The sequence below is a fragment of the Taudactylus pleione genome, unplaced genomic scaffold (genome assembly GCF_031769625.1).
Source record: "Taudactylus pleione unplaced genomic scaffold, aTauple2 ptg000041l, whole genome shotgun sequence".
In the NCBI taxonomy this organism is placed as follows: Eukaryota; Metazoa; Chordata; class Amphibia; order Anura; family Myobatrachidae; genus Taudactylus; species Taudactylus pleione.
The window spans coordinates 31,338,372-31,361,753 of record NW_028284443.1 but is presented as its reverse complement, the minus strand read 5'-3'; the positions used below and the strand labels follow the sequence as shown (position 1 = coordinate 31,361,753).

Here is a 23,382-nt window from a genome sequence, read left to right as displayed (position 1 = left end):
GGGTATGATTTGTCAACATTCATCATGTGTTTACAAAAACATTTGCTGTTAGGAATTTGCTCTTGTGGTGCCTACACACATAGCGATGTGCTCACGTTCCCATGATGTGTACGATTTCCCCCTGAACTCTCCCCGGCAGTCGTGGGCACGATTTGGTCTGAAAAGTTGCCAATTTGTCACACAATCGTGCCTCCTAAACTATCCAGGGCATCGTGACTTTAATTTTCAGATCTGCCCTACAGCAGGGCAGATCTGAAGATGCGATGTGCGACCTGCAGGGACGCGTATCGCATCGTGATTGTGAGTGGGGACTCACAATTTACTCACGATTTGGGCATATTTTACACGATCTGTCGTTCCGAAGCGTCAGAATCGGCCAGATCATGTAAAATATCACTGTGTGTGTAGGCACCTTTAGCGGTTCTATATTTTGCTGCTTCTTAAAATTCTTATATTAAACATTTTTTTGGAAAAACATTATAACAAACTTGACTAGTCCCACTGACTTCATTTTTCTAATTTCTTGGTCTATTTGGGTTTGGTTTATGTAGGTTTTTGGTGTGGCTGTTAACATTTATAACAACTTTGCTATTTAAAATTTACTTGATTTTCTATCCACTCATTTAATTTGCATTTATTGTTAAAATATTATGAATATACTAATTAATTGAAGCAACAAAGTATAACTGCGATGCCACCTAAAAGGAAAATATCTGCTGTGGGAGAAACTGCACAGCAAGTAGCAGCAAAAAGACGAAGGGCGGAGTGGGATAAAGCCAGACGACAAACTATAAATGATAACCAAATAGAATGAGATAGCCATGCAAATATGAGTTCCAAGCAAATTGCCTGTCTCAGAGAAAACACTCAAAGAACAAACAGAACAGAGGTAATATCATGTCAACGCCTACCAAGTCCAATTGGTAAAAGACTGAGATTTACACAAAAAATGTAGTACAGTGCATCCGGAAAGTATTCACAGCGCTTCACTTTTTCCACATTTTGTTGTGTTACAGCCTTATTCCAAAATGGAATAAATTAATTTTTGTCCTCAAAATTCTACACACAATACCCCATAATGACAACGTGTACAAAGTTTTTTTTGAGATGTTTGCAAATTTAATTACAAAAACAAACTAAAATAAACTAAAATATCACATGAACATAAGTATTCACAGCCTTTGCCATGAAGCTCAAAATTTAGCTCAGGTGCATCCTGTTTCCATTGATCATCCTTGAGATGTTCCTATAGCTTAATTGTAGTCCACCTGTGGTAAATTCAGTTGATTGGACATGATTTTGAAAGGCATACACCTGTCTATATAAGGTCCCACACTTGACAGTGCATTTCAGAGTACAAACCAAGCATGAAGTCCAAGGAATTATCTGTAGACCTCTGAGACAGGATTATCTCGAGGCACAAATCTGGGAAAGGGTACAGAAAAATATCTGCTGTTTTGAAGGTCCCAATGGCCTCAGTGGCCTCCATCATCCATAAATGGAAGAAGGTCGGAAACCACCAGGACTCTTCCTAGAGTTGGCTGGCCGTCTAAACTGAGTGATCAGGGGAGAGGGGCCACATTCAGGGAGGTGACCAAGAACCCGATGGTCACTCTGTCAGAGCTACAGCATTCCTCTGTGGAGAGAGGAGAACCTTCCAGAAGGACAACCATCTCTGCAGGAATCCACCAATCAGGCCTGTATGGTAGAGTGGCCAGACGGAAGCCACTCCTTAGTAAAAAAAATCACATGGCAGTCGGCCTGGAGTTTGCCAAAATGCACCTGAAGGGCTCTCAGACCATGAGAAACAAAATTCTCTGGTCTGATGAGACAAAGATTGAACTCTTTGGCGTGAATGCCAGGCGTTATGTTTGGAGGAAACCAGGCACTGCTCTTCACCAGGCCAATACCATCCCTACAGTTGAGCATGGTGGTGGCAGGATCATGCTGTGGGGATATTTTTCAGCGGCAGGAACTGGGAAACTAGTCAGGATAGAGGGAAAGATGAATGCAGCAATGAACAGAGACATCTTGGATGAAAACCTGCTCCAGAGCGCTCTTGACCTCAGACTGGGGCGACAGTTCATCTTTCAACAGGACAACAACCCTAAGCACACAACCAAGATATCAGAGCAGTAGCTTTAGGACAACTCTGTGAATGTCCTTGAGTGGCCCAGCCAGAGCCCAGACTTGAATCCGATTGAACATCTCTGGAGAGATCTGAAAATGGCTGTGCACCGCTTCCCATCCAACCTGATAGAGCTTGAGAGGTGCTGCAAAGAGGAATGGGTGAAACTACCCAAATACAGGTGTGCCAAGGTTGTGGCATCATATTCAAAAAGACTTGAGGCTGTAATTGCTGCCAAAGGTGCATCAACAAAGTATTGAGCAAAGGCTGTGAATACTTATGTACATATGATTTCTTAGTTTTTTGAGTTTTTTTAGAATTAAACTTACAAAGATTCAAAAAAACTTTGTACACGTTGTCATTATGGGGTATTGTGTGTAGAATTTTGAGGACAAAAATTAATTTATTCCATTTTGGAATAAGGCTGTAACATAACAAAATGTGAAAAAGTGAAGCGCTGTGAATACTTTCCGGATGCACTGTATATAAAGAAATATTTGTGAACTAGGAATTGTGTTAAGTTCTTTTTAATCATATAGTTGATTCTACATTCATGGGATAAATTAATTTGGTAACGGCATTTAACAGTTTCCAAAAAACAGTCCAAAATAATCTGTTATATTTTGTCCAGGACAAATTATATAATAAACAGTGTGGCTTATTTAAAGATCATAACTATCATGATTAATTTAACAGCATAACCCCATTTTATTATGCCATCTTCTTGAGCGATTCATCAATGCAGATAGTAAAACAGTAGAATACCTGTGCAAGTCATTTTTAACAACAATCAATATTGTAATGTTACTTTAGTAAAAACCCATTGTAAAGACAAAATGAGGAAGATAAAAGCCATTTTAAGATTCTGCAGGAAGAAAGCATGAACTAGAATAGGAGTAGGCAACGGGTGGCACTCCAGCTGCTGTGGAGCTACACATCCCAGCATGCCCTATCTGCAAAATTGTGGCAGGGCATGCTGGACATTTAGTTCTACAGGAAGCTGGAGTGCCACGTTACCAACCCCCATACTAAATAATAAAATCACTAGCTAATACATTGACTACCATCTTAAACACAAGTTAAGAGGGAAAAAGGAGTGTCATGTTCATCACAAAAAGCTATCAGCAGCACATAAACATTTTTTTTGCTTGATTCATTAACTTCAATGACAGTACTTTCCCTTTAGAAATAAATAGACAACGCCTGGTAGGAGCAACTTTAAATTACAATGACTCACAGACTTTTAATAAATAGTAGAATGGTTAACCAATCACTAAGTACAGATCAGTGCACGGACGTTTTAAGAGATGGGGGCTCATGTGCAGCATCCCCTCACCCCACCATGTAACGTCCCCAATACTTGTGGCTGCAACCACTGTGTATCAATGTGACTCCAACTATTCTTGCTCCCTGCAATGCTGTCATCTCTGTAACTGCACCATCTTCCCAAATACATCGCCGGAAAGATGGTGCCACCAGAAACAAGTATAGGGAGTAGCCACCACACGGACAAACTAGCTGATCTCTCAAAGGTGTCTTAGCACAGGGCCTCCCTTGACCTATGGGCTAATGTGCACCGCACACCCTGCACCCATTAACAATATTCGACTAAATCAGTGTAACCAGCGATTCCCAGTGATGAAATTCACTGAACATAAAAGAGGGAAGTAATCCCAAAACACTAACCATTTCATAGAAGTCAACTTTTAAAAATAATTTGGGATATTTACTGCCATGCACAGATATGGTCAGTGGAAATATATATACTGCAATGCTCAAGCACCTACAGTATGCCTCTCTCGATCTACCATTTCTGGTCAAGAGGTAGGGACGGAATCAGTATGACACACTGCCGGACATAAGCCTGGCTTACCTTCGTTCGGTATGCCGAGCGTGGGGATTTCGGTGGGTGGATAATGATAAGCGTTGGGATTTCAACGCCTATCATTAGTACCATGCCAGGATTTCACAGTCAGGAAGCTGTTGGTCGGCATTTCGACCGCTGGCTTCCTGACCGCATACCGTAGGGACACGTATAAACTCTACCATGGTCCATTTACAGAAAAATAAGATGATGACCATTTGTAAAGTTTTAGTTAAATGCAAGAGTGACATTACCTTCGTGCAGGCATTAGCAGCCAATTGATAACACAAGATTTATGTCATTTGTTTTCACTTGTGACACTTGTCTTTGAATGTTTCCAGCTTAATTAAAAGAGCTTGAAATGATTTTGGACAAGCTGGGTTTTCAATAAAAAGTGCCAATTTTCCTTTGCACTTCTAATGTCTTGATCTCTACGTGTCTTATACAAAAGGTACATGCATTTTTCATTACTTTATGCAGTAAAAATTAAATTTATTCTGAATTAGAGAAACATTTACTGCAGGATGAAAATAGAGTACATCATATTATATTGGCTCTTGTATTGATCCAAGTACAATACGGCAGAAAGTAATCTCCATATTATCAAATTTACATTCTAAAAATGACAATCTTTTAGAGAACATGATTTTAAAAGCCTCAAGAGAGATTTGCTGCCACCTAGTGGTTTCACTATATATTTTGATTAAAATGTCTCATTTAAAACATAAAGGGGCCTATTCATCAACACTAAATTAACGTTTTTAAGGACATTTACCTTAAATAACGTTATTTTAGTATTCATGAAGTATCTTAACGCAGGAGATATCACTGATATCTCCTGGTTAAGTTCCCTTGTGTCAATTTCCACTCTCCCCATACATTAGTACGCACACAAGCTTTGTGGGGAAAATTTTAGGGATATCGGTAGTCAATGAGGAGTTGTGTATTAAGATAATGGCATAAAGAAGCAGCAGTTACTACTGTAGTCCAGGGCCCATGTTCTCTCTAGACCCCAGCTACAGTACCATCTGTTTCATCTGCAAATCTGTGATATCAGCAGAGTAAACATACAGTATTTGCTGATATCTCAGATACTTCGACGGCAGGGCCTGGTGGAGTATGGACTACTATTCTGACTAACTTTTACATAGTGATGTGAGGTTGGCCGGCAGAGTATAGATCATGTGCTGTTCAATGCAGTAGAGGAGGTAAGTTAGGAATGGAGACTACTACTATTTTATTTGTGCAAAGGTGGAGGATCTTTGTCAGTGCAACATCCTTTGCTCTATGTATTACAGCATTAGAGAGACTGCATTACGGTAATTTTCAGGTGGTTTAGACAGGGCCCTGGTTCAGATTTTACACCAGACCCACAATCTATTAACACAATTTATGGTGTATTACAAACAAGCACCTACAACAACTGTTTTTGGGTCAAGTTGGAGTTTTAGCAGGGGTTACAGTGGGCCGAAATTGCGTTCCGTCACATCTATTTGGAGACAGAACCAGTTCCGCCTCCTCCAGGTTACCTCAGCCCGGCGCCGCAGGGAGGTTCCATTTGCCCGGCGCCCACTGAGACTTTGTTACACGCGGGCGCATGGCTCCTTCCCCACAGCGCAGCCGGAGTTCACTCCTGAGCTCCGTGTACTGGCTCCCACAGTGTGCAACTGTGCACTATGCTAAAAACGTCATGATGTCATGACGTCTCTCCCATAGTTCCAAGGAGCAGCCAGGCGAACAGGACAGCAGCGGACACAGGAGCAGGACTTAAGGTAAGTATTGTGTGGGGTTTTTGTGTGTGCGCGGAACTACTACAGGGGGCATTAATATAGGAGGCACTGCTTCTACAGGGGGCATTACTATTGAAGGCATCACTACAGCAGGCACTACTATAGAGTGCACTACTTCTACAGGAGGCATTACTATTGGGGCATTACCACTGGGGGCACTACTACAGGGGCATTACTACTGAAAGCACTGCATAATATGCACCGCTGCTGGGGGCATCACTACTGTGGGCTCTGCATAAGGGGCACTACCACTGTGGGCACTGAACAAGGGACACTATTACTGTGGGCAGTATGTGTATTAGGGGCACTACTACTGTGGGCATTGTGTATAAGGGGCACTGCTTTGAATTGGGAATACTATTGTGTGACCATGCTCCTTTCTTTTCAGAACATGCCCCTTTTTGGCACGCTGTTCCTTTATTAAAGAAGCGCCGGGGGAGTGGCCCGCATGACCAGCATCGCTACATAGACTGATGGCAGCAGTACTGTCACCCACCACTCACACCTGTGCACACAGTGACATTATCTGCTATGTAGACTATTCGAATGAAAGGGGGCTTCAAAGCACCTCCCCCCACCTCTTACCAGCAGCACACATGGTGCCACACCTATCTCTTAGATTGATGACGTCAATAAATCTTGTTTTTGTTATTGCTCAGCTTTAATTTGATGGCTCAAGATGAAAAAGTGCAGGTTATGATGCTGTTTTCATTAAATTTGGTTCATTAGTTTTTGCGCCAACTTGGAACAAACAGACAGACATAACGCTCTTATAATTTACGTATAGTTCAACAAACAATATACTATAAACAATGCTAATGTAACCCCTCCTCAGCTCCCAATCAAATTTTACACACCAAAGGGGATAAAATATGGATCTGGGGGTTTAGAGAACTTGCTGTTAAGAAGTTCCTGCAGTAAAACATTGTTTGACCTCTCAATCAGTTTAGGAATATCTAAAAATCATGACAAAATCTGCAAAAGGGAAGCAAAAATCATGGGTGTATCTAGTGTATTATGGGTGCAGGGTGTGAGGTGCAGAGGCCCACACCACAAACACAGCACCAATAGACTATGCTTACCTTTCTGCTGACACCAAACACAGCACCAATAGACTATGCTTACCTTTCTGCTGACACCACAAACACTGCACCAATAGACTATGCTTACTTTTCTGCTGATACCACAAACACTGCACCAACAGACTATGCTTACCTTTCTGCTGATACCACAATCACTGCACCAATAGACTATGCTTACCTTTCTGCTCACACCACAATCACTGCACCAACAGACTATGCTTACCTTTCTGCTGATACCACAATCACTGCACCAATAGACTATGCTTACTTTTCTGCTGATACCACAATCACTGCACCAATAGACTATGCTTACCTTTCTGCTGACACCACAATCACTGCACCAATAGACTATGCTTACCTTTCTGCTGACACCACAATCACTGCACCAATAGACTATGCTTACCTTTCTGCTGATACCACAAACACTGCACCAATAGACTATGCTTACCTTTCTGCTGACACCACAATCACTGCACCAATAGACTATGCTTACCTTTCTGCTGACACCACAATCACTGCACCAATAGACTATGCTTACCTTTCTGCTGATACCACAAACACTGCATCAATAGACTATGCTTACCTTTCTGCTGACACCAAACACAGCACCAATAGACTATGCTTACCTTTCTGCTGACACCACAAACACTGCACCAATAGACTATGCTTACCTTTCTGCTGATACCACAAACACTGCACCAACAGACTATGCTTACCTTTCTGCTGATACCACAATCACTGCACCAATAGACTATGCTTACCTTTCTGCTCACACCACAATCACTGCACCAACAGACTATGCTTACCTTTCTGCTGATACCACAATCACTGCACCAATAGACTATGCTTACTTTTCTGCTGACACCAAACACAGCACCAATAGACTATGCTTACCTTTCTGCTGATACCACAAACACTGCACCAATAGACTATGCTTACCTTTCTGCTGATACCACAAACACTGCACCAACAGACTATGCTTACCTTTCTGCTGATACCACAATCACTGCACCAATAGACTATGCTTACCTTTCTGCTGATACCACAATCACTGCACCAATAGACTATGCTTACTTTTCTGCTGACACCACAATCACTGCACCAATAGACTATGCTTACCTTTCTGCTGACACCACAATCACTGCACCAATAGACTATGCTTACCTTTCTGCTGACACCACAATCACTGCACCAATAGACTATGCTTACCTTTCTGCTGATACCACAAACACTGCACCAATAGACTATGCTTACCTTTCTGCTGACACCACAATCACTGCACCAATAGACTATGCTTACCTTTCTGCTGACACCACAATCACTGCACCAATAGACTATGCTTACCTTTCTGCTGATACCACAAACACTGCATCAATAGACTATGCTTACCTTTCTGCTGACACCACAATCACCGCACCAATAGACTATGCTTACCTTTCTGCTGATACCACAAACAGTGCATCAACAGACTATGCTTACCTTTCTGCTGACACCACAATCACCGCACCAATAGACTATGCTTACCTTTCTGCTGACACCACAATCACTGCACCAATAAACTATGCTTACTTTTCTGCTGACACCACAATCACCGCACCAATAGACTATGCTTACCTTTCTGCTGATACCACAAACAGTGCATCAACAGACTATGCTTACCTTTCTGCTGACACCACAATCACCGCACCAATAGACTATGCTTACCTTTCTGCTGACACCACAATCACTGCACCAATAGACTATGCTTACTTTTCTGCTGACACCACAATCACCGCACCAATAGACTATGCTTACCTTTCTGCTGATACCACAAACACTGCACCAATAGACTATGTTTACCTTTCGGTATGCTTACCTTTCTGCTGACACCACAAACACTGCACCAATAGACTATGCTTACCTTTCGGCTGACACCACAATCACTGCACCAATAGACTATGCTTACTTTTCTGCTGATACCACAAACACTGCACCAATAGACTATGCTTACCTTTCTGCTGATACCACAAACACTGCACCAATAGACTATGTTTACCTTTCGGTATGCTTACCTTTCTGCTGACACCACAAACACTGCACCAATAGACTATGTTTACCTTTCGGTATGCTTACCTTTCTGCTGACACCACAATCACTGCACCAATAGACTATGCTTACCTTTCTGCTGATACCACAAACACTGCATCAATAGACTATGCTTACCTTTCTGCTGACACCACAATCACTGCACCAATAGACTATGCTTACCTTTCTGCTGACACCACAAAAATTGCAGGGGAAATAAGGTGCCAGCGCCATTTTCCTGGAGATGTGCGCATGCATATTAGACTTTGACCAGTGCTACTTGATGCATATGCCGGCAAGCCAGGGGTGCACACATGGACACAACAAAAGGGCCTCTCCTCTTATAAAAATGCATCTGGTCAAGACTAAACTAGAAAGACTGTATATGCAGAAATTTACACCTCTCACATGGTCTGTCCCACTGCAATACTTCATTTGTATAATTTTCCTCTACTCTCTAAAAGTACTTGGGTACAAACAAAATTAGCTAACTTTTGTTGACAAATAGTAAATCTCAATGACAAAATAGAATATAACCTATATTTTAATCACGTACTGTAACACCTCACTATTGATCAGTCTTTATGTCTGATGGGTACAGGTGAATCGGGATACTTGAAGTGCTTTAATACCTTACAGCATACTTGTCAAGTTCAGCAACTCCCTCCCTGGGACTCTATACCTATAGCACATAATTAGTGTTCCCCTGGCATTGTACTTTGTAAATTTAATATAAAACTGCACACCCTACAACCCTTCCCAAGTATAATTATCTAGAATAAAGTAAATTCTCTTCTGACGTGTTCACGTTTGGTAATGGATTCTGTTTTGTCCCTGTACAAAGCCCCAATGTTAGTTTCTTGGTATGTTTTGTGATTGCGGATATCTCTACATATACTCAGGGTGTGCTCTATGCAGGGGCCGAGGGATTGGGGGGGGGAGAAGGGGGAGCGGGTACTGGTTATACTCTATTGGATGTGTATATTCTATATCTATCTATCTCTATACATAATATATATATAACCAGCAATAAGAAAAAAAAAAATGTGGACCTTACAGAGTCCGAACTACAAGCCCCTGTCATTTCCACAGCGTCGGGCATTGCCTGGCAACATACATGCTCACACTGTTGGAGGTGTGCAGGGACGGGATGACGTCATTTCCAGACATCTATTCTGAGTGTACACAGTCGTCCTTCTGCTATATTAGGAGGGGTAAGTTAATTTCTTTTCTTGCTGTAGGATTCTACTTTGCTACTATTGCTGTGTGTCTTGACAAAGGTGCCGACGAGCACGAGACGTCGACATGGATATATTTTCTTAGATTTTCAATACAGTATTTTTTGCATCAAAAGACCTGGAGTGCCGTTCCATTTTTTGTGGAATCTATTTATATAGACAAAAGTCCAGGAATGATGAGGTTTGTCCATGCAACATGACGTTTTGCCTCTTTCTGAGTCCTGTTTTTTGGAGTGAAAAATCAGAACCCGGCGTGCAAATTCGAACCTATCCGAGCCTGCACATCCCTAATATATATACATACATATATACACACATACATACACAAACACACATATACATTAATATATCTATATGTAAATATGTGTGTATTGGACAGACAGCCTGCAACCACTCTCTGCATTTCAGTCAGCAAGTGGTCAGTATCTGGGCGCCGTTAAAAAAAACAAACAAAAAAAACATGTATTTGTGTCCAAAAAGCAAGTGAGCAATATCTGGGAGGCGCTGATATCTTTGCCCAGCCAGCAAATGGGATTAGTTGTCTGTGTTTAAAAAGCAAGCGAGAACTATCTGGAAAGGGTCCCAAACATGCTGTGGCCACACCCCTTCAACGCATACTTGCCGACATTCAGCTCCCTCCTTCCGGGAGGGAGCTGAATGCCTGCATTCTGTGGGGGGCGTGGCCGGACTGTGATGCCGTTTTGGGGGCTGGGGGCGTGACCGCCCAATCGCGTCATCGTGGCCCCGCCCCCTCTTCACAATGCCGGGAAAAGGGCATTGTAAAGCAGGGGGCGGAGCCTCGATGACGCGATTCAGCGGGGGGTTTTACTAGTAGTCTGGGGGGGTAGGCGGCAGCCGGGAGGCTTGCCTGCCTTTCCGGGGGGTCGGGAGCGGCACTCGATATTCGGGAGGCTCCCGACCAAATCGGGAAGGTAGGCAAGCCTGTTTCAACGGGGGCCCCGGGAAGTTGCTGTAGCGGGGCCCAAGATCTCTCTTGGCACAAATGTCTAAATATATTATTCCCTTTTCTTGCAATACCTCTCTCTAGTTTAAAAGCTGGACTGCTGAGTTTATCCCTCAGACATTCAATTTATCTTGTTTTCTTTGAAAACAATACACTATCTTTATGTAGACATATCCTCTAGTTTGAAATGTCTTCCCAAAATGCAACTTAATAATTTCTCTTTACAGAACCATGTTGCTCTGACATGTAACATCATCACTGGAAATTGTTTTGTGAACAGTTACTTATATTTTATAAAAAAAAAAGTCAGACTCACCTCATGTTTCCTGCTATAAGAAGACAAAGATTGTAGATATGGGAGAAGATGAAGAGGAAAAGTATTGTGCTAAAAAACATGGTCATCCATGAGCCATGGTCATCTCTAAACACCTTCAGCCGTAGTAAGTGACCTGCAAAAGAAATATTTCTTATTTTTAGGTTGCATACTTCTTTTTTCAGATAATGAACCATCCAGCTATACAGGCAGACATGCAGGCACACAGCATCTTTTGTGCGATCATGCACCTATTTTCCTGTAACTCCCCAAATTCAACTAATATGGGTGTATTGGGACATTCTTAAGCTGGCCACGCATCTAAAGATTATCTGTCCAACCATCCAACTTGTTGATTGGTTGGAATGAAAATCTGGTAATGTATGGGAGTAAAGGATGATCAGCAATTTGCTCCTAAATGCCAGAAAACAGTTGAAGATGGTCGTTCAGACAAGTCTGTTAAATGTTTGATCTAAACAATTTGTTCAAACAGTTTTTGTCCATTTTCCAGAGTTTGGGAGCAAATTGCTGATTGTCAGTTACTCCCATTCCTTACCAGATTTTCATTCCAACCAATCAACAAGTTGGCTGGTTGGATGTAAGTTGGTCTAGTGTGTGGCCAGCTTAAGGCTAGATGTATTAAGGCGCTGTGTATGGCACCCACACGCAAATACATATGTTCATACAGTGGAGAGTGCACCTCAAGTGGGGTAGCCCCCACTTAATGAGCCCCACAAATTACTTCAGTTTTACACATTAATGAAGGTGCTGAAGATTGGCCAGTACATTCAGTGGTGACATCCTTTGCATCATAACAGGCTGGCTTTACATTGGAAGCAAAGCATACTTGCCTACTTTTGAAAAAGCTTTTCAGAGAGATTGGGAAAGCCACACCTATGAGTGTGGTGGTAAAGTGAACGTGTACTGCTACATCTGAGAGGCGTGCCATACAAACAACTTGCATCCAAATGTACAAATGTAAACCAAGCCCCAAAGCCGTTAGTAAGATCTACTTGTTGATAAAAAAACAGTGATCCTTTTTAGGGCTTTCTTATTTACAGATGTGTCCAAATACATCTATCCTCCATACGCTACAAGTCGCGCCACACAACGCCAGAGAGCTGTGCGCCTCGGTAGCGATGAGCACTTTTTGTGCGACTTTTTAACTTGAAATGCGTCTTATTCATACAGTGATGCAGTGGCGCAATTTCATCCTAGATGCCCGGATGCAAGTTAAAATTTGGTGCCCCCCCCATCACAGACGCTGACACTGTAATATAGCAGTTCGCAAGCAGATACACCCGCAGTTGCATACAGTATATAGCCATGCCATGGAGGAGTGAGACAGAGTTGTGGGTGAGGGGAGGCACCGAACGTGTCACACTGACAAAAGAAGCTGCTGAGGAGCAGCAACACCAATGAGCAAGGACAGGGCTATAGATAGACGGAGGCGGCAGCTGACGGTCTGATACGGAGCTCTCCACTAGTGTATGGTGGCTTCTCAGGTGCCGGGTAGAAGTGACAAGTACTGGGCGGCCGTGCCGGGGACATAGTTAAAGCCCTAAGAGCCATATTCAATTTGAGCTGAGCCGCGTTAAGTTAACGCGGCCCGGACTTATCGCCGACTTCGCCTGTTTTGTAGGCATTAAAGTATCGCGCGCGTGCACGCTTTACCCCGTATTCAACTTCAAAGTACGCGTAAACGGCACCCGGCGATACTAGCGGAAAGTACAGTCATTTTTGGGGAAATCAGCCTGTCACTCCCCAAATGATGCTCTGACATGGGGGTTCACTATGGTACCCCCCGATTTGGCTTGCTGAAGGTATTTGGTGTTTCTAAATGGGCTCAATATCTGCTAAATAGCGTTTTCTATACCTGATGCAGAATAGTATTTAGGAGTATTTTTTCCAGAAAATAAGTTATCCCAGCAAATTTGGGGCACTTGAAAATGGGGGTCAGCATATTTAAAGTTGAAAAAAATCGTGAAAACTCCACCTGCCGCAAGCACCTGCAATCAAAAAAACATTTGGGACATACTTGGGGATCCCCCCAGAGTCAAGTTAGCTAGTTTTTAAGTTTGTACCCCAACATTTTTTTTCACCCCCTTTTTCAAAGTAAGTTTTTGGAGTGTCCTTAAGTTTTTTTTTTTTTGACACAAATTACCTTTGGGGGACTGTCTGAAGGCTGCATGGGGGTTCCCGCAATGTTGCACCCCAAAACCCCAATTCTGCACCTTTTTTCGCCTGCCATTCATAGGCGATACTTTACCGCCTATTACATTGCATTGACTTTCAAACTGAATACGGTGTAAAACCAAAACCAGCGATAATGACGTTGTCGAAGCCGGATGATTGGCTGAGACCTAAATTGTAAAATTAAAATCTGCACGACGCCATTTTATGTTACCCCTGATGACGCCATTTTGCATCGTCAGCCTGAAACCATTGTTTGCGATGCTATTATTAGCATTGTGTGATTACATTGCGACCGCATATTGTTAAAAGTCCTACCATACCCCATACGCACATTAAATCATACATATAATATATAAGACGCACAGCGCACAGTTGCGCTGTTTATTAAAGCACTCTGCACATAAAATGCACCACGCATAGTAGCGACTGTACTATACCCCATGTACAGCGCTGTTATGATTATTAGCGTCGTGCGTCTGCCACTGCCCCAGGTTAAAAGTCCTCATTATACGAATACGTACATTACAACATGTAATATGAACAACCCCGCAAAGCATGTACCATGGTGTACTCCACAAACACGTAGACGCACAACGCATACTAGCGTCTTTTCTCAATATCCCCACACTGACACATAAAGGTTTCCTAGCATTAAGGTTAATATGAAAGGTTTTATATGTTATCAAGTCTATTGCGAAATACATATGTTTGATATCTAGGGTTTAGTACATGATAAGCAGACCCTGTTTGGTGCCATTCTAAACCACTGTTTATTGACAGATCTCCGTTTCCATCGGCAAGGCGATCGCAACATGTGTCTGCAAATTAAGGATCATAGAGAGATAGGCATTGTAATGTACTCTGTAATGTAATGTAATGTTTATTAGCCAGTTTAGACTTGTTCTTCGGCGGGAAAACGGACACAAAGGGCTGTTGGAGGCTGAACTATTACAATACAAACTGACCTATGAACTGCATCGTAACAGAAGAACCAGGTGGAAGAACCAATGGGATTATGCCAAGTTGTTCTATTGTATTGCCTATCTCTGCAAGGGTTTAAATGCAAGCACCCTGGATCTGGTAGTTAGTCATCTTTCTTTTTCTGTTGTCGGAGGTTTCATAGTTGATGCCGGGAAATCTGGATCCAGAGCGCATGCGTATGTATCGACTGTACCTTGTATAAATTTTACGCTAATTGTATTATAGATCAAGGCGTGTAACTATCTGCTTTTATGTGAATAATAACTTTTGTGCTTTGGAACCACACTCAAAGTCTGGAAAGCGATTATTTCATAAGCGTACGCAAAGCTAAATAGCGACTTTATGGTATAGAGGTTAAATAGGAATTCATAACGTCATCGGCGGAAACTTAACGCGTATCCGGACTTAACGCTTCAAATTGAATACGGGCCTAAGTGGGGTGAATATATTGTGGGCAATGGAGGAGGTGCCCCTTCAGTGCTGGAGCCCGGCGGCAGGCGCCTCCATGGTCTCCCATAGTTCTGCCCCTGCAGTGATGTGAATAGCTAGCACAAGCAGCTTCTGTTGATTAAAATGATATGCAGCATGCCTATGTTTTTTGTGCGACTGTGGGTGTATCTGCATGTGAAACGCTATGATACAGTGTTACAGCCGCTATCACTGAAATGTAGCATTTTGCATGCAGATACACCCGCAGATGCACAGAGAATGTAGGCATGCTGCATATAATTTTAATCAGCAAAAGCTGCTTGTGCTATCTATTCACATCCCTCTGTAAGAAGACGCATTTGAAGGTAAAAAGTAGCACAAAAAGTCATGCCAAGGCATGGCATGATTAGAAGGGCTGTTTAATGCGCAAGGAGGCTAGATGTATGAGGACACATCTGTATTATATATTATATAACGGGCATTCATTTGAAAAAGCCGATATATTGTGAGAGCATCGGCGGGTGTGTACCCCTGATATGTCTCTGAATGACATCGTCCACAGACATATCGAATCTGGCAGATATATCTGCAGATATACTTGCACGGGGACTGACCGCTAAATTGGGTGGGCAAATTGAAATGCCCGCCCAGTTGTGATGTCAGGGAACACACATCAAGCGGCTTGATCGGTAAGTCTGTATGGCTTACATGATCGGCCGCTGTATGTGTACAATGTTTAAGTGTCCAAGAGAAACCTTATATGAAAATGTATGTAGCCATAGGGATCATTGTGCCTGAATGTAAATCTTTCCGATTTCTTTTTTGCCCCCAAGTATATAACAGCTACATAATGGGGGTAAGGTGCAATCAGGGAGATTGCTAGGCTCTTCAGGAAATCAGGGAGATTGCTCCTATTTCAGGGAGTCTCCTTGACAATCAGGGAGAGTTGGGCAAGAATAAAGCAAAGTACATGTTGAAAACACCAATGTAATAAATACAGATGAGTCCACATACATCTATCCTCTGTATGCTACAAGTCGCGTTACACGACGCATGAGCGTCGTGCAACACGGCAGTGCTGAGCATCTTTTCGTGCAACTTTTTCCCTTAAAATACATGTTATTTTCAAAATAATGCAAATATGACGAATAAGCAGCTTATGCTGATTAAAATGATGTGGCATGCCTATATCCTGTGTGCGACTGCATCTGCATGGGAAATACTATGTTACAGTGTCACAGCCACTGACACTAACGTAGCATTTTGCATGCAGATACAGCCGCACACAGCATATAGGTATGCTGCATATCTTTTTAATCAGCATAAGCTGTTTACAGGTCCTATTCGCATAGCTTTGCGAATAGGACGCACAAGGGAAAGTGTCTCACAAAAAGACGCTTGGCACTACCAAGTCGTGCCAAAGCATGGTGCGACTAGAAGGGCTGTTTAACACGCAAGGAGGCTAGATGTATGTGGACACATCAGTAAAAAGTTAATTGTGACAACTAAATAATAAATGAGAAAGAGTGTGTCTGTCCTTTATGCAACAAATTTGGAAGGGTAGGGTCGTTTGACCAGGATTAGGTTTTTGCCTAGTTTGAAATTAGTCTGGGTTAAACACTGTCACACAATCCCTAAAAATTGGGACACTCAAATTACACAGAGGCAGCTCGGGCACCATTGCAGCCACACCCCTTGCACCCATGATAGCCACTGTTTGCATGCATGCTAGCAAACAGTGGGGTCCTTTTCAGGATCAATGTAATGGGGTTATAGCAGTGGTTCCCAAACTTTTTTTTTATCACGGTGCCCTAGAGTATCAGCATTGTTTTCACGGCACCCCTAACCCAAAAGTTTGTTATTGAGAAATTCAGAAAAAATTTAATAAAGTTGTAAAGTGAAGTAAATGGTGCTCATCTGTCATCCTTAGGTTTGGTTATTGGACAGGTTTGTGCTTCTGTTTGTTACATATTTACATTACATTGACCATAAATAATTTGATGCTGGACCACCATCCTGAGGCACCCCTGCAAGTGTCCCGAGGCACTCCAGGGTGCCATGGCACACAGGTTCAGAACCACTGGGTTATAGACAAGGACAATGTAAACAAATAATGGCTGCAGGCGAGCTTCAGGGTCCAGTCTTCAACCCGAGCAACGCCGGGTATCCCAGCTAGTATGTAATAAAGACAGCTACAATATCACTTTACCCTCAAAACTAAAATTACATTTTCACATAACCTCTGCAATGTGGCAGTAAATGTCCATAGATTAGAAAAAAAAAAAGCCCTGATCTCAACATCTGAGTCTGTCTGAGATTACATGAAGAGACAGAAGGATTTGAGCAAGTCTACATCCACAGAAGATCTGTGTTTAGTTCTCCAAGAGGTTTGGAACAACCTCAAAACTGTGTTACTGTATCACCTGTTTGGTATGATAGGTTAATCATACACCTGACTATAATCCTACAAAATCCCTGACTTTGTCAAGTGTACCTAGAAGATTTGATGTTGTTTTGAAGGCAAAGGTTGGTCACACCAAATACTGATTTGATTTAGATTTCTCTTCTGTTCATTAACTTTGCATTTTGTTAATTGACAAAAATAAACTATTAACACTTCTATTTTTGAAAGCATTCTTATTTTGCAGCAGTTTTCACACACCTGCATACAACTTTTGCACAGTACTGTATATACCATAAACTCGCTAACTGTGTACCCTGTACATTTACCCAATGTTACCTGCATCACTGAATCAACCACAAACCAAATCAGGGCCGTAAGTACGAGTGGGCAACCAGTACCACCGCACAGAGGGCCTGATTCAGACCCGGTAGCTAAGCTGCGCTCGCTCGCTGCCAAAAGGGGCCGGGTATGCAAATCCCACGATCGCACTGTCTGGCTTAAGGACGCCCTCTATATTTTAGAGGGCGACGGCAGTAAGCGTACGCTGGAGTATAAAGCCGCTCACCTCTTAGAACGTCATCTCCAGGAAGTGTGTGTTTAATTGGGAACATCGACACCCATCGGAAATGCACGCAGCACTTGAGGAAACCCCTTCCTCACGGCAAGCACTGCGATCAATTCGGGCAAAAAAACAACCAGGTGACATGTTCAATGACGCTACTTTGCTAATTATGCACACCCATTAAACTTCGTTTTGACGCTCAGATACGCCTGCATTCGCACATCCACTCCCCCGTTCACAGGCACCTACCCGTCACCACCCACAAACGGCGCTGTCACTCAAAGTAGCGTCCAGTCTGTGTACTACGAGCGCACGATTCCTGGCCGCAGTGACTGGTTCAAGCATGCGCAGATGTGCGATAATCACCCCTAGCGAGCGCAGCTTAGCGACCGGGTCTGAATCAGGCCCAGAGTGCAGGATTCTGTGGGTGGCACTATCACTGCCCCAAGGCCGAAACCCACCAACCTAACCCGCCACTGCAAACTATAATGCTGGGCGCTCCGCTGCGATTTATGCTAGCAGTGCACCTGGCTTTTCACCACTTCATCTCCAGGCTGCTTTGTAGCCATGGAGGGACAGCCATCCAGATTGCTTATAACCAGCAAGTACGGCCCCTTGGGATTTGTAGTTGCTGAGGCTGGCTTACTTAATAGTGCAGCGATCCCATCAGACTACAACTCCCAGCAAGCAGTGCACCACAAGCTCTTGGGCACTCAGCCTGTCCTGCACACAGTGCATTATCCTGCCACAACCAGTGTGTTGCCCAAGGATGGTGCACCCTCGGGCAGATCCATCTAATTCTCTATAGATCCCAGCGCTCCCCATCACATCAGCTCTCTGTTACTGCCTTCAACCTGTGATGCATGCATTGTGGAGGTGCACCTAATAGACACATATATGGAGGGTGATTATTATTATATATATATATATATATATATATATATATTGTGATAGGATTACTGGTAAAGTGGTCTGTGACAGGGACATTTATCCCAGATTCCTGTCTCATGTGTTTTAAATCCCCAGGAGAAAGTCTGCAGTGTAGCAGGCTTGAGTTTCGGCTTTTTGAAAAGCCGGTTTGGGACCTAGGGGTTGTGGGTGAGAGAAGAGGGAGGGCTCCACCCACGGCCACTCCAGGTTTTGGTTCTCGCAGCCTGGTAACAGGCTTGTTAGGGTTTCCACCTGAGTGGCCAATATAAGCCTAGTGTGTTGAGGGCTGATTGTCTCACCTGGGAGAGCAGACAGGGAGTTTGCTCAGAGACACTGTGAAAACCTAACTGTGAGTGCTGTGCTGTGCCTTGGTTGCTGGTGAGGGCATTAGGCCCTGCCAGGTTCTGGTAGTGAGGGAACTACCTGTGAAGTTAGTGCCCCGACAGGGCTAGGATTTATGTTTATGTTTTCTTTATGTTATTTCTGTTTTGCACAATAAAGACTGGCGCCGACCAGCTTGTACTCGAATCCAGTCTGGCGTACTGTTTCCCGGCTGCTGTGTGTGTGTGTAAGGAAGGAGTCCTCTACCCAGGAGAGGGACCCCTAATCTGACTGGGTCACAATATGGTGGAGAATGCGGGCACCACACACACTGAAGTTGCAGCAAGAGGAAAACTTTCCATTTAAAAATTAAAGGTACAGACACCCAATTTGTGAGTGTGGAAATAACACTGTGTCCTTGGAGTCCCATAGAGGAGGCGTCAGCCAATGCTCAGAGAGGCAAGGTTCAGCTTCCAACCTACACCCCAGGACAAAATGGAGGACATTATTAAGGCCTTGCTCCAAGCTAGAGCAGCTCAGCAGGAATCTACCAGGGCTCAGCAGGAAGCTACAGCAGCTCAGCAGGAGACTAACAGACTTCAACAGGTCTCCATTGAGGAAAACAGCCAGGCCATAAAAGAGGTGATACAGCACCTGGTCGCCCGACCCAGCGATGTTAATACTGGTCCTCCCACCCCCACTCACTCACTCCGTACGAGCCAGTCACTTCCTCCAAAAGATGACTTCGGGCGATGATGTGGAGGCCTATCTCGCCGCATTTGAAAGAATGGCCGAAAGGGAGAGTTGGCCCAAGGAGCAGTGGGCAAGTCTGGTGGCACCTTTTTTGTCTGGGGAGCCACAAAAGGCCTATTTCGACTTATGCCTGGCTGATGCCAAGGACTATAAAAAACTAAAACAGGAGATCCTAACTCGCTTGGGAGTCACCTCCTTTGTTCGTGCCCAACGGGTCCACCGCTGGGAGTTCCATATGGACAAGCCTCCACGTTCACAGATGCATGACCTCGTCCATCTGTCCTCAAAATGGCTACAGCCCGAGACGCTGACGGGACCACAGATCGTGGAAAGGGTCGTGATGGACCGGTACCTGCGATCGTTACCTGTGACTCTGCGCAAGTGGGTGAGCCATGCCTGACCCTAAGTCCGCGGACCAGTTGGTCGAGCTGGTGGAGAGGTACGTGGCGGCTGAGGAGCTGATGAGTATGCCCCACCGAGCCCCGATGGCGCACCGGCGAACTCGGACAGACACTAGTAAGACTGTTCCAGGGGAGAAGGGTGCTGGGCGGTGGAATGTATCTAAGATTGAGGGTGTAGAACCTGGAGACAAGCCTGCCAGGCCATGAAGGTTCTTGCCCCGTAAACGACTAGACATTAATATGATTCAGTGTTTCCGGTGTGGTGACTTCGGCCATATTTCCGCTAATTGTTCACTTACAACTGAACCTATGCAATGTGATACTGCTCATGTCTACCGCAGGGGGTCTTTCTTTGCACAGACAGCCTGTACGGCTGACCGGCAGGCTGTGACTGATAAGCACATGTGTGTACTCACTGTAGATGGCAACCGAGTAGAGGCACTGTTAGACTCTGATAGCTTGGTGACACTTATAAAAGCTGAGCTGGTGAACCCTTTGAGGCGTAAGGGGAAAAATCTGTTGGTGTGACCTGCATACATGGGGATGCTCGATATTATGTTACTGCCGAGGTGAACATCGAGACACCATGTGGTTCTGCTATAGTTTCTGTGGGTTTGGTGCCTGGTCTGATGTACGATGCAATATTGGGGAAAGACTTTGCTCACTTCTGGAAGTTGTGGGAAAGCAGTTTTGTTCCAGAAGTGAACACCCCCGATCCATTTGAGAAGGTTGTCGATGTAGTGGAGGAGGGAGTTTCTTCTGAGTCAGAGTTATTCCCTTTTACTACTATGATTGGCGAACTAGAGAACGCGGAGCGTGACGGTGGCCCGCCAACTGATGTGCCTCCCATTGAGGTGGGACGTGTTGTTGGGCCAGGTGATCGTCTGCCTGATTTAGAGGTCAGAAGAGAGGTCTTTGCAGTTGAATGACCCTACTTTGGTAAAAGCCAGGGAGAATGTAAAAGTAGTTGATGGTAAACCTGTAGACCCTGATAGTCCTTTGTCCTATCCCCACATGGCAATGTGTCAGGATTTGTTATATCAGGTGACTAAGAAGGGGGAAGATATTGTGGAACAACTAATAGTTCCCAAAGCCTACAGAAGAACAGTGTTGGATCTGGCCCATGGTCATATAACGGCAGGCCATCTAGGGGTAGAGAAAACCACTGAGCGAATAATGCAGAGGTTTTTCTGGCCCGGGCTTCATAAAGAGGTGTCTGACTTTTGCGCATCCTGCCCTGAGTGTCAGTATCATGCTCCCAGGCCACATTTTAAGGGTCCACTACTTCCAGTGCCTATTATAGAGGTGCCGATAGTAAGAGAGCACCTGGAACCGGCTCAACAGGCACGGCAGAGGGTATACAACCGCAATGCTCGGTTACGCAGCTTTGCTCCTGGGGACAGAGTGTTAGTGTTGGTTCCCACTGTGGAAAATAAACTTTTGGCTAAATGGCAAGGGCCCTTTGAAATCTTAGAAAGAGTGGGACAGGTCAATTACAAAGTTTACCAGCCGGGGAAAAGAAAGCCGGAACAGATATACCATATAAATCTGTTAAAGCCCTGGAAAGATAGAACGGTACTGTCGGCCGTCCGAGCCCCTCCAGTAAATCCAGGGCCCTTAGTTCCCGAAGTGACAGTGGCAAAAACCCTGTCGGCAATTCAACAACGAGAGGTCAAGGAGTTTCTGGTCAGAAATAGGGTGCTGTTCTCTGACGTACCTGGGAAAACCTCGGTCGTTAAACATGACATCATCACTGATCCAGGGGTTAAAGTTAATCTAAAGCCCTATAGGTTACCAGAAGCACCAAGAGAATCGGTGTCGAAAGAAATTAAAAATATGCTAGAGTTAGGGGTTATTGAAGTATCACATAGTGAATGGTCAAGTCCCATTGTGTTGATTCCAAAGCCCGACGGGAGTGTGCGTTTCTGCAATGACTTCCGAAAGTTGAACAGGGTTTCAAAATTCGATGCCTACCCGATGCCACAGTGGAGAAGGAGGCGTTGGCCATAAAGTGGGCGTTAGGGGCCTGTTGTCTAAAGCAGACGCGTTGTCACGCGGTCATTGTTTGGGGGCTTCAGTTGTTCCGCCCGATAGGTCGAAACAAAGGGGGGGGATATGTGATAGGATCACTGGTAAAGTGGTCTGTGACAGGGACATTTATCCCAGATTCCTGTCTCATGTGTTTTAAATCCCCAGGAGAAAGTCTGCAGTGTAGCAGGCTTGAGTTTCGACTTTTTGAAAAGCCGGTTTGGGACCTAGGGGTTGTGGGTGAGAGAAGAGGGAGGGCTCCACCCACGGCCACTCCAGGTTTTGGTTCTCGCAGCCTGGTAACAGACTTGTTAGGGTTTCCACCTGAGTGGCCAATATAAGCCTAGTGTGTTGAGGGCTGATTGTCTCACCTGGGAGAGCAGACAGGGAGTTTGCTCAGAGACACTGTGAAAACCTAACTGTGAGTGCTGTGCCTTGGTTGCTGGTGAGGGCATTAGGCCCTGCCAGGTTCTGGTAGTGAGGGAACTACCTGTGAAGTTAGTGCCCCGACAGGGCTAGGATTTATGTTTATGTTTTCTTTATGTTATTTCTGTTTTGCAAATAAAGACTGGCGCCGACCAGCTTGTACTCGAATCCAGTCTGGCGTACTGTTTCCCGGCTGCTGTGTGTGTGTGTAAGGAAGGAGTCCTCTACCCAGGAGAGGGACCCCTAATCTGACTGGGTCACAATATATATATATATATATATATATATATATATATATATATATATTATTAACATACATACACTCACATACAGAAGATGAAGGCTGTGTAAGGGGTACAAGGGGGAGATGCAGGCTGTATATAGTGATTAGGGGGATACAGGAGGACAGTAATGCTGTGGATGGGCGTTTGGAAGGTGGAGTGAAATCAGTGTCTCCTGTGCTAGGCTGTATATGGGGTACAGGGGATATACAGGCTGTATAGAGGGA

General features: G+C 44.1%; 1 protein-coding gene across 2 annotated transcripts in view; it reads right to left on the bottom strand.

Moving 5' to 3' along the window:
• The window catches only part of TMEM117 (transmembrane protein 117), a 493,666-nt gene that overhangs the window by 282,823 nt on the left and 187,461 nt on the right, over positions 1-23,382 (bottom strand). For both annotated transcript variants that reach the window (XM_088458029.1, XM_088458025.1), the window contains exon 3: positions 11,447-11,579. In XM_088458029.1, the coding sequence (XP_088314155.1) occupies positions 11,447-11,579 (133 nt within the window). The remainder of the gene's footprint in view (positions 1-11,446; positions 11,580-23,382) is intronic.